This window comes from Crinia signifera, chromosome 8, assembly GCF_055691185.1.
Source record: "Crinia signifera chromosome 8, ASM5569118v1, whole genome shotgun sequence".
NCBI classification, from domain to species: Eukaryota; Metazoa; Chordata; class Amphibia; order Anura; family Myobatrachidae; genus Crinia; species Crinia signifera.
Window position 1 is genome coordinate 24,173,646 of NC_139224.1, and position 17,038 is coordinate 24,190,683.

The following is a 17,038-nucleotide window of genomic DNA, read 5'->3' on the forward strand; positions in this document are numbered from 1 at the left end:
GGCAAACCTATGTTCATGTCTGCTTGGGACGGGCAGGTGACATCATATGACGTCATTGCCTGCCCCAAAATTGTCGAGAAGCGTATTGTAGGAACGACTTTTTTTTACGAACAGTGGAAAAATCATTTGATGGTGAGCAACCATCGTATATACGCAGCCTAGCGAGTCTGAATCAGGCCCGTTTTCATTTTGCTCAACTGCATATCGCCAGGCAGTATTCAATGTCCCAACTGGCGGTCGGCGATAAGGGGGCGTGTCCTATCAGGCCCATTCTGTTGATCTGCCGCTTCAACGTTCAATGTTGTCGTGCAAGAAAGCATTGAGTAGGCGCCTGCCACTATTTCCCCCGTAGGAAATAGCGGCAAGATTAAATACCCCCCATAATGCCTGCTTATTGTATACTTTTTTATTATTCTTTTCCGGGAGAGGGCAAACTGGTTGGCGCATATTATTGATTATGGTGGTTGATATTTCATATATTCTTAATTTTATTTTGATTTGATTTTAATCGCATCATAAAATAGACAATATTACATTACTATCTGTTCCTAATTATGCTTTAAAACACTGACTACCCTAAAATGTGAGAAAACCTTTGCCCAAATTAATATTTTAGTGCTGATCTAAGATATTTTTTTTTTCCCCGAAATTATACATTTCCTAGACAATGTCTATTATATTGCGGTTTCCCCTTGTAATAGGGCTGTGACATCCTCTTTCAGGACTTGGCAGCAAACTGATGTTCAACTGATGTGTCAGCAAAGTTAGTGTTTGGAAATAGGACAATGTCAGCCAAGCAGGTGTAATAGAGGATCGGTAACTGAGACAGTAACACTGGAAATCTGTCTTTGGACACAAACCATAAAATGTGAAATACATTTCTGGTCTCCATAATCCGTGTTTAGATCTAGTTGTAACCACTTTGTGAATGATGGGTTAATGTGCCCCTGCTGAAGTCTCGGGTACCTTTCGGGCCACTTGGGTTTTGTAATAACATTGCCAGCAAATCTTATATATAAATTGGTTTGTGTTAGGGTTGAGTGTGTGAGAACCCAGTTGCGGATGCCCAGCAGTCCCTTTAGCCTCCTGCAAACTAAGGCTTCACCTTTAACAGCCACATTGGTGAGGGCAAATTAGGTCCGCCCCCACTCCGGTGCCGCCAGGTCTTACAAGGGACAAGGCTGCTGCAGGAGGCTAGGCACTGCAGGAGGCCAGGCACTGCAAGGAGAGGGTCTGGAAAGGACTGACCACACAAACAACCCCTTATTGAGAGTACAGCCCCACAAATGCAACAATGCACAAGTTCTAACCAAGGATACTAGTCCCTAGAGATAATGGGTGTAACACTGCACAAGCTGTAACCAAATAAAGCAATACCCTTAAAGGGAGAGATCACTGAACCGAGGGTAATACTAACAGTACCTGGCCCTCACTTGGCAATGCAACAATGCCAAAAGATGTAATAAACAGTATAATCCAAGTATGCAAGAGATCTTGGACTTATCTGAAATAGCTAAATGGAAAGAAGCAACCAAGAATCTCCTGGAGCAGGCAGGGAACACGCTGACCCAGTGTAGCAGATAGGCAGGCAAGATGCTGAGAACAGGCTGACAAGCTGGAGCAGAACTGGCATGCAGAATGCTATAACCGACGCCTCTGAGAAAGGCGAGCTGGGTTTATTCAAATTGCTCGCCTTCTTACGGGTGGAAGTCGACAGCCACAGTCCCCGCTGCCGCACAAAAGGCGGAAGTTTGGGGCATTACCTAGCTTGCCCGGCCGAAACAAGATGGCTGCAGCCGGACCCCGTCCCTGAGACTCCTGCGCGACCATCCGCAATGGAGCTCAGGGACATAGCCGCTAACCGGGGACAGCCTGGTCGCCTCCTAACAGTCGGTCTGTTTGTGTTTCCGGTTATGCAATTGAACACGACTGCGTTCTGATGGGCCCACCCAGCGTTTCTATGAGCATGCCCACCGTTTTAGTGGGCACGGCCCTGAAATGCTGGGTGGGCCCGTTGGAAAGCCCCCTGTCTCAGGCAGCGAGCACCCAGGTGGCTAAAATATTAGCAGAAGGCGCTCGTTGCGAGGGTTTACACATGCGATAATCAAGCATGCGCAAACACCCAACATCGCCCGGGGGGGGGGGGGGCGAATTCAAACCACAGCAAGCAGGTCTGAATCACCTCGATAGATAATTAGGTTGACCTAAATTAGGTCATATATATGTTTTTATGTTGACCCCTGTATAAAAATAAACAACCTTGTATCGAACATATATATGTCAACAATTGTCATGTCGAACATTCGATCTGTCGACCTTAAGCACTGTCAAACTTTTAGATGTTGACCATTTGATCACCTCGACCGTTTGTACCTATTGACTATTTCTCAGTTCAAAACTCAAATAGGGAAGTCACACTGCCAGTGAGTCAGTTTGGAATGACAGTTGGTGGCAGTTGCTAGGCCTCCCCTATTTGAATTTTAAACTGTGCTTTAGCCCCCTCTGGAGCCACCGCTGTGTCGAAGTATTGACTGTTGATCCGGATACCAATAACAAATTCTTGTGTATTTGAACCCAGCGCCTCCTTCTCTCTACTTACATTAATGGTTAAACTTGGAAACAGAAAATTGTAAATTACACGGACTAATTACCATGTGACATATTAATTACAATTCAATTGAGTTCTGGAAATGATTTACATTATAGATGAAAAGAGCAGTTCTCATGAGTTATAATCTTATGATGATAGTTGTGTAGGAGCTGGATATTCCTGTATCACAATATTCAGTATATATAAGTTCTTATATTTATATAATGTCTCATATTTAGCACTATACCCTACAAATGATTTCTCCTGCTAGCGGCTGCATGCGAGAGGATTCGGCGACGGAGGAGGGGGGGAGGGGGAGGGTGTAGGCGTTCGACCAGGCAGCTTTCAATCGCTTTCTAAGGAGCAAACCACTACTGCTCACAGAGTTGTGTTGAATCACTCCCACTGCATACCTCCTGACTGTGCCACTTTCCGCGGGAACGTCCCATTTTTTTGGTATGTTCCCGCACACCGCCCGGGGCCGGCAGTTTCCTGTGACGGGGGGAGAGCAGTTGGGAGTCCCACCCTGTCACCTGTGAATAGACGCTGTGCGCATGCACACAATGTCTATTCACGCCGCCACAGTGGCGAAACCGGGGGGCGTGACCTCGCGGGAGCATTGCAAGCATAGGCCATGCCCCCTTCCCACTAGGCCACGCCCCCAATTTTTAGGGCTCCAAGAGAATGGTCGGGTCCTGGTAGGAAGGGGGCGTGGCTGCAGCACTTTCTGGGGCCGTTGTGTGCAGATAGGCCCTTTCTTTTAGTATGATTCCATGGTGCGCAGTGCCGTAAAATGATGGCACAAGAACCTGGGGGGCGTGGTCGCTGCTTTGCCCAATCCTGTGCCCAGGTAATCTGCACTCATCCCACCATCTCGGCTCTCTGGCAGTGACCTCTGTCACCTTACAAAGCCAGTCATGTGACAGTGACATTCTCTTATGGTACCTAGTACCCCGCTTTTGTCATTTCTCCTGCCCAAATGGGGTGATAATATCACTTGTATGGGGACATTCTTGCTAAGGTTCCTATAAGGCATGATTGATTATTTTATTTATAGTTTATTTATTTAGCGCCTACATATTCCATTGGGCATTATAAGGGTGTGGATCGTCAATACCTCGACCACTGTTGGTCGACAGGCAGCAGGTGGACACAATAAAAAAGGTTGATATGGACAAACGGTCAACACAAGCAAAACGTCAACATGGTAAAACTTCGGCATGAGTTTTTCATGATTATGTGGTGTCAATGTCGACTTAGGTCAACATGAACACCATATTAGTGTACCGCGCCCCCTCACTGCGCACACTATGCTTTTTCCCCCCTTTATGCCCACTGGGATGGTAAAGTAAAAGTCAGTTGTTTTTTTAATTCATAAAAAACTCATGTCAACCTTTTCCCATGTCAATCTTTTCCTTCTGTTTGTGTTGACCTTTTGACCATGTCAACAATGAATTTTGACCTTTTTATCTTCTGCCTGTTGACTTAGACACTGTTGACTAGTGGAACTTGTGGATGGTGAGACCAGGAAAAATATAATTTTGTCTCCCTCCTCCACCCCAATCCAAGTTCACAATATGCAAAATAACAATGGGTGACAGGGAGAGGCAGAGTGTGACAGGGGGAGGCAAAGTGTGACAGGAATAGGCAGGGAGAGGCAGAGTGGGACAGGGGGAGCCAAAATGTGACAGGAAGAGGCAGGCTGAGACAGAGTGTGACAGGGGGAGGCAGGGTGTGACAGGAAGAGGCAGAGTGTGACAGGAAGAGGCAGGGAGAGGCAGAGTTGGACAGGGGGAGCCAGAATGTGACAGAAAGAGGCAGGGGGAGGCAGAGTGTGACAGGGGGAGGCAGGGTGTGACAGGAAGAGGCAGAGTGTGACAGGGGGAGCCAGAATGTGACATAGAGAGGCAGGGAGAGGCAGAGTGTGACAGGGGGAGGCAGGGTGTAACAGGAAGAGGCAGGGGGAGGCAGAGTGTGACAGGGGGAGGCAGGGTGTGACAGGAAGAGGCAGGTGGAGGCAGAGTGTGACAGGGGGAGGCAGGGTGTAACAGGAAGAGGCAGGGGGAGGCAGGGTGTGACAGGAAGAGGCAGGAAGAGGCAGAGTGGGACAGGGGAGACAGAATGTGACAGAAAGAGGCAGAGTGTGACAGGGGGAGCCAGAGTGTGACAGGAAGAGGCAGGTGGAGGCAGAGTGTGAAAGGGGGAGGCGGGGTGTAACAGGAAGAGGTAGGGGGAGGCAGAGTGTGACAGGGGGAGGCAGGGTGTGACTGGAAGAGGCAGGAAGAGGCAGAGTGGGACAGGGGGCGACAGAATGTGACAGAAAGAGGGAGGGGGAGGCAGTGTGTGACAGGGAGAGGCAGAGTGTGACAGGGGGAGGCAGAGTGTGACATGGAAAAACAGCCAGTGACAGAACGAGGTTGACAGGGGCAGTGCTGGGCCTTTTAGTATTGAGGGGCCCTGGTGCATGGCACCTGCTGCACCAATGGTAGTTCCGCCTCTGCATGTAATGTCCCAGTTTTTGCTTTCCCCTTCTAGCTCCAGTCTTTGCAGACAACGATAAGTTTCTTTACTTCTTCCAAGAAATTTAGGAAACAGTCATCCTTGGAGACACCTTAAAATATCACTTAGAGAGTTCATCAGTTTTTCCAGCTTCCCGCTAGCTGTCTCTCAACTCTTAACACAGATACAAACACGGTGAACTGCGACAGTCCTCGGGGGGGCCCGCACGAAGCCTCACCATAACGACACAGGCTCCTTTCAAGTTTTCTCCCCAGAGGGCCATTAAGCAAGTGTTTACAGCTTGTGTGATTCATCTCCGTCTCTGCGCGTGATCTCTTCATTAATGCCATTACGAGACTTTTCTCCTTAGACCAGATTGCTTTTCCCTTAATCAAGCGGTAATCTTTGCCTTCGTCTCTAGCCCAGATAATACACTTCTAGGTCGACGTCTCTCTGCGGCCCTGTTTACCAACAGTTGCCGCAGATTCTCCCAGTTTCCATCCATATGGCTCGATCCTGTTCCAGCGCACGACAGTCGGGAGAACACGAAGCCCAACCAAGGAGCCAGATGCCAGTCGCCTGTCTGTGGAGCCAAATATAACAGTCGTTCAGAAACTGTCAATATCATTGACGATTTCCCGTTCCTAATTTTTTAAATCGTGCTGTTTTCTTTTGATTTTTAAGCTCCTGTTTTAAGTCAATCCCTTGTATATACGTTGTGAGGGACAGACCTGGATGCTGTGGGTTATAAGGGCTGAGCCTTTGCAGCCGTTGGCCTGACATCCAGCAGCAGCAGTTGTTGGATCCTGCCCAGGAAGCCGACTGAAAGACGAGTTTGTTTAATTGACCCTGGATTCTGTGCTCCGCTCTAACTTTTTTCCACTGTGCACAGTGTAAAGCTGCCGTTTCGCCTGCTAAGGTAGCAAGCTGTGCACTAGAGGGGAGCAGGTCTCCCCGGAGCCATGGCTTCGGTCTTCACATGCGGAGTAGAGGATATGCTGTGCAATGGAAGTCGTTTGGTGTGGAGCCTGTCCGTGTCCACGCTGAGGAGGTGGTACACGCACAGAGCCAGGGCATGCCAACAGATGCTGAGGTCGTGGTGCGGGCTGAGGGAGGTGTATCAGGTAATCAGGTCTTCAGAGTTTGTCTGTGTGCATTGTTCCAGTAGGCAAAAATTGGTAACAATGGGGCAGATGTATTAAGTCTGGTGAAGTGATAAAGTGGAAGGTGATAAAACAGCAGCCAATCAGATGCTAACTGTCATATTTCAAACCCAGCCTGTAACTTGACAGATAGGAGCTGATTGGCTGCTGCGTTAATACCAGCAACTTTATCACTTCACCAGGCTGAATACATCTGCCTGTTACATAACAATAGATTTGCTTTGCTTTGCTATAACCAGTTACGTGTCATTTAATTTTTGTATTCAGTAGTTAACAGCTGATTGTCATAGATAATATGTGATTGGCTGCCTTCAGTCAACTTCCATTTCTGAGTAATAATATACTATTACAGGTTGAGTATCCTTTATCCAAATATCCGTTATCCAAATTATTCCGAAAACCATACATTCCAGAAAGTGATTTTTTTTTTTTTGCTAAAAGCATTTCTGGGGACATTGTAACTGGCACTACTAGGGACATTGCAACTGGCATTACTGAGGACATGATATGTAACTGGCATTTCTGGGGACATGATATGTAACTGGCACTACTGAGGACATGATATGTAACTGGCACTACTGGGGACATAATATGTAACTGGCACTACTGAGGGCATGATATATAACTGGTACTACTGAGGACATGATATGTAACTGGCACTACTGGGACATGATATGTAACTGACACTACTGAGGACATGATATGTAACTGGCACTACTGAGGACATGATATGTAACTGGCACTACTGAGGACATGATATGTAACTGGCACTACTGGGGACATGATATGTAACTGACACTAAATATGTGCAATGATTGCTTGGCATTTAAATTCAGTATCTGAGATAGTACACAAACTTTGTTTCATGCTTTGAAACCTTGTTTTATGCACAAATAAACTATATTTGTGTGTATTTCATGTGGTTGATGTTGTTATACAACATAAATGCAAGATACCTCAAGATACATCATTGAAATATAAAAATGTTCTGAAATACGCAATAATCCGTTATCCAAAATGCTTCTGGTCCCAAGCATTTTGGATAAGGGATACTTAACCTGTACCATATCTAACATATATATATATATATATATATATATATATATACACACACACACAGATGTAGCGGCCGCTACATCTGACTGGGACGCACGTCCCAGTTTCCCATCGGTGAGGGACGGGAACCCTGCCCATCTCCGCTACAAGGAGATGGGCAGGGTTAGGAGCGGGGAGGTGGGGGTCGGTGACAAGTGGGTTGGTTGTGCAATAGTGTTCGGCATATGTGTAAGGGGCATTATGTGTGTCATGTATAAATGCATTAATAATGTGCGACATATGTGTAACAGGCATTATGTGTGTCATGTGTATAAGGGCATTAATAATGTGCAACATATGTGTAAAGGGCACTATGTGTGTCATTATGTGTATGAAGGGCATTAATAAAGGTTGGCATAATGTATAAGGGGCATTATGTTTATAAGGACATTAATAATGTGTGTCATGTGTAAGGGGCATTACTGTGTTGTATTATCAGGGGTGCCGAGAGAAAGGGGTAGGGGGTACAAACTACCCAGGCCAAAGTCTGATGGAAGGGCCCAGTGGGGACCCCTCCCCTTAAGTGACAGCAGCAGCTGCAGCCCTTCTCCTCTGCCCAGCACACACTGCTTTGTGCTGGGTTGCAGTGTGGCCATGGAGGTGCTTAAAATACAATATTTTCTCAGGATTTTTTCTAATGGTATAATGTGAATAATGTGAGGAGTAATGTATATAAGGTAAAGTGGTACTGTGTGATGTAACGTGAATAAGGGACAGCATCGCATGATATAATGTGAATAAAGTTGCACTACTGTGTGGCATAATTTGAATTAGGGGTACTATTGTGTGGCCATGCCCCTTCCCAACAAGAACACACCTCTTTTTGGGCTGCGCACCGAATGTGTGCACTGTTTCTATTTAAAATATTGCGGGTAGGAGCACCAAAATGATGACTGCTATGATGAGGGTTGATGGTGCTGGGAAAGGGGAGCAGGGTCAAAGGCGGAACTAGTGGCGTGCTAAGGGGCACCAGCCAAAATCTTGCCTAGGGCGTCACAGGAAGGAGCGTCAGTCTGGGAACAAACAGTTTCTGAAGAGGGTGAATGTTCTCGCTGTCAAGCTCCAAAAATTTTGTAATTTTGGGGTTGGATAATTTTCCCCATACAATAGTGTAGGGGTGCCAGGTCAGATCGGGGGTGCAATATAAGCAAGAGATAGCTATTATATCTCCTGTGTTACCTTTACAATGAACGGCTCCAATACTTAACCCTTTGAGTGCCAAGGGAATTTGTCAAAATAGGGTCCATTACCCATTGGGAAAAATCGCGCATGTACTCAAATTCGTACATTGTCATGACTAATAATCGCACCATATCGCACTTTTTTCCCGCAAATAGCACCTCATTAAATATGTGAATTCGCAGCACAAATGCAATTTTAAATTGTGCGATATGGTGCGATTTCGGAAAATGCAATAAAATTGCATCACATTAAATCTCGCCCAGAATCTATTTTTTTCTTTTAACACATTTTTTATTTGAATTTATATATCAAATGTGAGCGACGCTGGGATTTTTTGCCGATATTTTGAACATCTCTCACAGATGTCGGCACTCAAATGGTTAATATTGACGAAAGAAGGTGAAAATATTGATCTTTACCTAGTTTTGTAGTAATGAATGGATATTGAATAGACCCCAAAGTATGTAAAAAAAAAGGACAACACTGGGAAATAACGTGCAAGGCAATGTTGGAGCATTGAAGGATGATATCACAGATGGGAGACACGCACTTGCAGGAGGGAAGAACACTAACTAATTGTGTCATCTGGAGTGTAAAGAAGCGGTCAGCATGCCAAGCCAGACATATGAACCGCATCCATAGCTGGAACCAGGCTAGATACCCTGAGGGCAGATAAAGAACAGCTCGCTGACTGTACCAAGATGGATCAGTGCAGCCAGATGATAAGACACAGTGGCTGCTTTAGATGGAAAATGAAAAGAAAACAGATTCAAAATCAGCAATAGCAGCAGCTGCTGTGCTGGACAGGGCCTGAAATTGGAACACAACGATGTGTGTGGAACAATGACAGTAGAGATCCCCGGATGGAAGAAGTATTATCTCTTGTTTATCAATGATCATTAAAAATACATATTGGTCAGTAAAGAATATCTTTACCCCTGTACCGCAACCTAAAGTGGGTGGTGCAGTGGGTGTGCCAATCACATCATTGTGGCCACGCCCTCGCTGTACAACAATCATATTACATTCATGCTTAATGGCGTCAACTGGTCCCCTCAGACTGCCCACTAAGTTAACGGCCAAGTTGGGACTTGCCCACCTTTCCAAAGAGCATGGTAGGGGCACCCAATGTTCACTATTCAACTGACCTCCTGGACATGCCTTTTCTACCTCGCTAGGTTTTTGTAGCAAAGGGGAAACGGCATGTGCAGCCACTAAAACAGCGCGGCTCGCGGCTAAATGCAGCAGGCTCCCTGCATTAGCCGCTGTTTAGGGGAATCCTCCCCGTCCTGTGACAGCGAGGATTCCCCCGAAATGTAGAATATGGTGAGCAGCTGTCGCGAGGGATTAAACGGCGAGGATCGCTTGTTTTTGGTGATCCCCGCCATTTAACCCCCTTGCCGCCCGCATTGAATATGGTCCTTTGTCATATAGTTCTTTTTAGACTCCATATCATTCTCCTGGATATAAGCGACATTCTGGGCATATGCATCTCAGGTGTAGAAGGTTTTGTTTCAGTCTCCCAAAACACTATGAAGAACACTGAGCATGAACAGTACAACAGAAAAGAGGTCTGTGTATGTGGAAAGCGGATTGATTAGGAAGCTTGTGCATATTATATATTTTGGTATGCTACAGTTAGAGTTTCAAAAATATATGGAGTTCTGCACCAAGACACGGTCTAGATAACCTTTAGCAGTTCTGTGGTAGTTGTGGGGTGTGCATACTAGTTTTAATTGATTGTTTTATCACACCTCCTGTATAATTATCATCTGGTACCCCCCTTAGGATTCAACCTCCCTGCCAGTAGAGATTATGGTAGCAGGGCCGGATTAAGGGGGGGGGGGGGGGGCGCACATGGGAGGCAGTACCCCTTGGCCCCCTCTATCTCGGGGCCCCGGTAGTGCTGCAGCTTCATCTATCTGCCAATGTGACAATGATTAATGGTGCTGAGCATTGGGTGCCAAGGCACACTGACTGCACAAGTATGCAGTGCATTACTGGGAGTTGACTAAGTCCCAGGAGACTTTGCACAAGAGGTCAGAGGCTGAGGTGATTGTGCTGAGCTCTGCTTGGTGGAGCTCATCATATGCTTCTCAGGCCCATGGAGGACAGCAGCAGCAGTGACCTCGTCATGGGAGGGTTTTTAATTAGCCTGTCAGGGCTCCTACAGAGGCCCTTATTCTAATCGGCACGGTACGGCCCGCGTGCGGCCGTACCGCCGATGTTTTGCCACTGCACATGCGCAGAGGTCATTCTGCGCATGTGCAGCCCCCTTCGCCGCAGACGGATTTCGTCCGCCGCAAAGGGGGCGTATAGGGGCGTGAGGGGCTTCATCCCCTCATTTCCCTATGTGTACGCCCCGCGTTTCATGGGCGTTCCCATGCAAACGCGGGGCGTATGCATGGTAATGAGGGCATGACGCCCTCATTACCATGACATGGGGGCGGAAAGCTGACGTCGCCGGATGTCAGCTTTCAGCCCCCATACAAGCTACCACACGGACGATTGTCCGTGTGGTCTCAGCTTGCGGGGCTGCCGCGGCGTGCGGCCCTGCCTTCGATGGTCGACGACCATCGAAGGCAGGGGGCAGCTCCCACCATGGTGGAGGCGTACGCCTCCACCATTTTGATGCGGATCGCCAGCCGTCCGTGTACGGACGGCAGTGGCGATCCGTCGGGTGGGCGGCCCTTGGTTTGTGCGGTCGGAGCCCCGTGTGCGGCTCTGACCGCACCAACCAGAATAAGGGCCAGAGTAAGGTACAGAGGGAAAAAACACAGGCTTTTCATGTGGTATTATATATATATTTATTATTTGCTTTATTCGAATCAGCCGGTGAAATAATAAGCGCAGTGTTATTACTTTAATATTTTCTTACATTTTTTATTTAAAACAATCACAAACTGTCTAATCCAACTGAAATATCGCTGCTCTTTTCCTTCTCTCATAACTATGCCAACAGTTAACAGAGAGTTCTATTCAAACAACACCGAGCGGGGCTCCCAGCCACTTAGTCATCAAGATTTGCTGCGGACAGGAGTAGCCCCAGTGTATTGTTTTAACACTGTATTAGTTACTGCAAGGTTCTGCCAATTCAATTACCATGTGTAATACATAACATTCTATGACCGGAAGACTTGAGCAATTCTATCTGGGCTATTTTTCCTGCAGAGAACAAAGTAGATCTTCCGTTGCTATTTAAAATGGGTATTAGAGCACGATATTGGGCTAAATTTACTGTTTTTACACTAACTATGTGTCTTAGAAAATGTACTCAGGCATCTATATAAGTTCATCCATTAATATTTAAAGCAGATTTGACATTTCCATATAAAATTGGTATGTGCTTGTCTTGCACATTTTGAAATATTTAACATTAATTCAATATACAGAACCTTTGGTAAAGCGTAATTGCAATGTTCAGCTACTAACACTGAATTAACAATAGTTGGCGCTTCCTCTATGTCTTATGCAGCCTAGTACTTTTCCCAAGGCAGTGTGAGAACTAAAAATGAAAAGAATGACAGTCGCTATAGTGTGGCGCCAATTGGCAGTTATAGATAATGACGTGGTGCAGGATAAAATCATACGTCCATATAAGTCGCAGTCCAGATCAACAATAGAGTTCCACTGGGACACAATGTTCTTAAAGGTTCACAGGGCCGGCCTTAGGCATAGGCAAACTAGGCAATTGCCTAGGGCATTTGGAATGCCTAGGGGCATCAGCAGCTTCTGCTGATTAAAATGATATGCAGCATGCCTATATTATGTGTGTGAGTGAGGCTGTATCTGCATATGAAACAGTGTATTCATGGAAATCACTGTAACATAGCATTCCGTATGCAGGTACAGCCACAGTCGCACACAGAATATAGGCATACTGCATATCATTTTAATCATCAGAAGCTTCTTGTGTGTGCTGGTCATAACAATGCAAATAAGACGAATTTTCAGCAAAAAAGGCACCCAACGTTAGCAGAACTGGCCAGGAGCTGCATGGCCTATTGAGACAAGATGTACGAGGAAACATCTGTATCCAAGCAGAGGCAGAGGTCACAGTGTTAGCGGCTGTGCGAGTGCTGTCTGCGGGTGGGTTGGTTGTGCCATAGTGTTCGGCATATGTGTAAGGGGCATTATGTGTGTCATGTATAAATGCATTAATAATGTGCGACATATGTGTAACAGGCATTATGTGTGTCATGTGTATAAGGGCATTAATAATGTGCAACATATATGTAAGGGGCATTATGTGTGTCATTATGTGTATGAAGGGCATTAATAAAGGTTGGCATAATGTGTAAGGGGCATTATGGTTATAAGGACATTAATAATGTGTGTCATGTGTAAGGGGCATTACTGTGTGGTATTATCAGGGGTGCCGAGAGAAAGGGGTAGGGGGTACAAATTAACCAGGCCAAAGTCTGATGGGAGGGCCCAGTGGGGGCCCCGGGCCCCCTCCCCTTAAGTGACAGCAACTGCAGCTCTTCTCCTCTGCCCAGCACACACTGCTTTGTGCTGGGTTGCAGTGTGGCCATGGAGGTGGTTAAAATACAATATTTTCTCAGTATTTTTTTCTAAGGGTATAATGTGAATAATGTAAGAAGTAATGTACATAAGCTAAAGTGGTACTACTGTGTGATGTAACGTGAATAAGGGACACCATCGCATGATATAATGTGAATAAAGTGGCACTACTGTGTGGCATAATTTGAATTGGGGGTAAAATTGTGTGGCCATGCCCCTTCCCAGCGGTACTAGGGGGCACCAGCCAAAATCTTGCCTAGGGCGTCATTTAGGCTAGGGCCGGCTCTGAAGGTTCATCTTATCCTCCCGTTAATGCATAGGGGAAGACACAAACAGGGTACCAATATAGTGAAGCACAGTTTTAATCATATAGAAACAAAAATGTACAAAACTCTATCCAAAGCATACAAAAGGGGGACAAATTACCAGCTTGAGTGGACAACCGGGACGCCATTAGTTCTCAATCAGAGCAAGGAGATGGAATAAACACCACCAGAGTCCCAGTGGCAATGCAGCAGTGATCCTTGTAATGATAAACCATTCCGTCTACTGCGCTGGTGTGTATGAAGAGAGTCTTTAACGGTGTCTTTCATTATTTATTTATTTATTTATTTTTTATTAGCAGTTTCTTATATAGCGCACACATATTCCGCAGCGCTTTACAGAGAATATTTGAACATTCACATCAGTCCCTGCCCCAGAGGAGCTTACAATCTATATTCCCTACCACATGTACACAAACAATCCTTCATTCTAGGGTCATTTTGTTGGGAGCCAATTAGCCTATTAGATTGTGGGAGGAAACCGGAGTACCCGGAGGAAACCCACGCAAGTACGGAGAGAATATACAAAGTCTGCACAGTTAGGGCCATGGTGGGAATCGAACCCTAACCCTTATGCATTAACGGTATGAAGACAGACCTTTAAGACTATTGTATCCCCATGGAACTCTACTGTTGTTCTGGACTGCAACTTATAGGGACGTATGATTTTATCCTGCACCACATCATTATCCATAACTGCCAATTGGCGCCACACTATAGCGACTGCCATTCTTTTCATTTTTTGTTCTGCTACCAGAGGTATAGAGGATTACCTCATTGACTTTCACCTGTAGGAAGGCTACCATACCAGTTTCGCCTGTAGGCTACCATACCAGTTTCGCCTGTAGGCTACCATACCAGTTTCACATGTAGGCTACCATACCAGTTTCACATGTAGGCTACCACACCAGTTTCACATGTAGGCTACCATACCAGTTTCACATGTAGGCTACCATACCAGTTTCACCTGTAGGCTACCATACCAGTTTCACCTGTAGGCTACCATACCAGTTTCACCTGTAGGCTACCATACCAGTTTCGCCTGTAGGCTACCATACGAGTTTCACATGTAGGCTACCATACCAGTTTCACCTGTAGGCTACCATACCAGTTTTACCTGTAGGCTACCATACCAGTTTCGCCTGTAGGCTACCATACCAGTTTCACATGTAGGCTACCATACCAGTTTCACTTGTAGGCTACCATACCAGTTTCACCTGTAGGCTACCACACCAGTTTCACCTGTAGGCTACCATACCAGTTTCATCTGTAGGCTACCATACCAGTTTCACCTGAAGGCTACCATACCAGTTTCACCTGTAGGCTACTATACCAGTTTCACCTGTAGGCTACCATACCAGATTGAACAAAGGGGTACAGACGTTTCTGACAAGCCAGAAGTCTGTTGACGACTAAAATGTCGAAGGCTTTTGTTTCTAAACCACAATTGTCATTTCCTTGAGATTGCATGGTAGCGGAAGGAGACTGAGCCCGCTCCGCTCCGACTTCCACTCAGTAGTATTTATAGGAATGTGTTTATTACTCTTGTGTTTTCTGGTTTGCATTTTGCCAGTTTTGATGTGATTCGTGCGGTCTTATTGTAAGGTAAGACCCTTGTATATCTCAGTCACCACACGCTGTGATTCTAGTGCATGATAATCGTTAGCATCTGGCTGGGGTTTAAAAATATCAGTTGTCGGTGAGCGAGAGGGAAGAAGGAAGACACTGACGTGTTCTAGGCGCACATCCTTTCTGCAGGATTTGATGCTAGATCTAGTGTGATGTATAAGGCTTTCAGCTTACAAGTCTACGTACTTATGCAATTGTCCTTCTGCCACTCAGTATACTGCTGTCTCCCATAGCTATTCCCTGGCTACAATATAACAGCAACACTGTTATCTGTTTTATTGGTTGATCTCTGTGTCATTTTTGACCACTTCAAATGTAGGGATTTGGGGGCAGATGTTCTCAGATGTACTAAGCCTTGGAGGCTCCAAAACCTGATAAAGTAGAGAGAAATAAAGTACCAATCAAACCGCTCCAGGTATTTTACAGGCTGGGTTCGAAAAATGACAACACCGAACGCGGCTCCCAGCCACTTAGTCATCAAGATTTGGTGCGGACAGGAGTAGCCCCAGTGTATTGTTTTAACGCTGTATTAGTTACTGCAAGGTTCTGCCAATTCAATTACCATGTGTAATACATAACATTCTATGACCGGAAGACTTGAGCAATTCTATCTGGGCTATTTTTCCTGCAGAGAACAAAGTAGATCTTCCGTTGCTATTTAAAATGGGTATTAGAGCACGATATTGCTGTTATCTGTTTTATTGGTTGATCTCTGTGTCATTTTTGACCACTTCAAATGTAGGGATTTGGGGGCAGATGTTCTCAGATGTACTAAGCCTTGGAGGCTCCAAAACCTGATAAAGTAGAGAGAAATAAAGTACCAATCAAACAGCTCCAGGTATTTTACAGGCTGGGTTCGAAAAATGACAAGAGCTGTTTTCTTGCCCCTTTGCACGGGGCCAATGTTTTCGCTGGGTGCGTGCGTCCACGATGAAAAAAAAAATGTTTGCGGGGTACAAACACTCATCTTTGGAGCGGAGGGCAGGGTTGTGGCGGGGCGGCCCATTAGCATTGTTTCATGGTGTTCCCATGAGAACATTGGGCGTTCTCATGCTAATGCAGGGCTGGGCAACACCGGCCCTCCAGATGTTGATGAACTACATTAGTTGCATTCGTTTTGCTATGTGGCCATGCTGAAACTGATGCAAGGCATGCTGGGATGCGTAGTTCATCAACATCTGGAGGGCCGTGTTGCCCAGCCCTGTGATAATGGGACCGATTGTGCGGGCGACGGCCAGCAGGCATCTCCGGATGTCAGCTGCCCGCCCACTTCCCTCAGAATGTGCATGCAGATCTAAGGTTGCTCTACCATCGAATGATGTGGGTGTCACCCCGCAGGCTGCGAATGGACATTTATGTAAAACATCCATTCACAGCCAGTGCGGACGTACACGCCTTGCGAATGGTGGGCCGGCGTAGTACCATACGCAAGCCAGGTCTGGTTCACTCACAAGGATGCGAATTTGCCAGAATAACCCCCTCAGTCCTCAGGACCCCGCACAGTTCATGTTTTCCAGGTCACCTGTGGATTTTTAGAATGTGACAGTTGGTGATACACATCGCTCCTGCTGGGTGACCTGGAAAAGGCAGACTGCCTGGGGTCCTGGGGAACGAGTTTGAGAACCTGTACTTTAGACCATTATGATCTACATTGCTCAGTCTCCAATGGAATCTTTAATTATGTTCTCTACTTCTGCTTCCACCTGGTCTTTTATCTGGGAGTGGTATGATATCCCGGCGCTCAAAATCCCGGGATTCCGCTGCGCTCGCCACGCAGCGGGCACACTATTTTATTCTCCCTCTATGGGTGTTGTAGACACCCATAGAGGGACAAAGTGCCGGACAATGCGGCGGTCGGGATTCCGGCGTCGGGATTTTGACCACCGGGATTCCGGCCGGTGGAATTTGACCGCATCCCTTTTATCCAGTTACAGTATAGGTAACAGACAACGTCCAGGTCGACAGTCACAAGGTTGACCACTAATGACACCGAAAAAGGGTCGACACACTTCTGGTCGACATAGGCAAGATCG

At 46.3% G+C, this 17,038-nt stretch overlaps 1 protein-coding gene across 4 annotated transcripts in view; it reads left to right on the forward strand.

Moving 5' to 3' along the window:
• FRMD4B (FERM domain containing 4B) overlaps positions 1 to 17,038 on the forward strand; it is a 207,184-nt gene that overhangs the window by 44,745 nt on the left and 145,401 nt on the right. The window contains exon 1 of one of the 4 annotated variants that reach the window (XM_083156010.1): positions 5,450 to 6,213. The exons of 2 other annotated variants lie outside the window; for them this stretch is intronic. In XM_083156010.1, coding sequence (XP_083012136.1) covers positions 6,052 to 6,213 — 162 coding nt within the window. In that variant the 5' untranslated portion in view covers positions 5,450 to 6,051. Of the gene's footprint in view, positions 1 to 5,449; positions 6,214 to 17,038 lie in introns of those variants that run through there. One more of the 4 variants, XM_083156009.1, reaches the window with a different exon arrangement.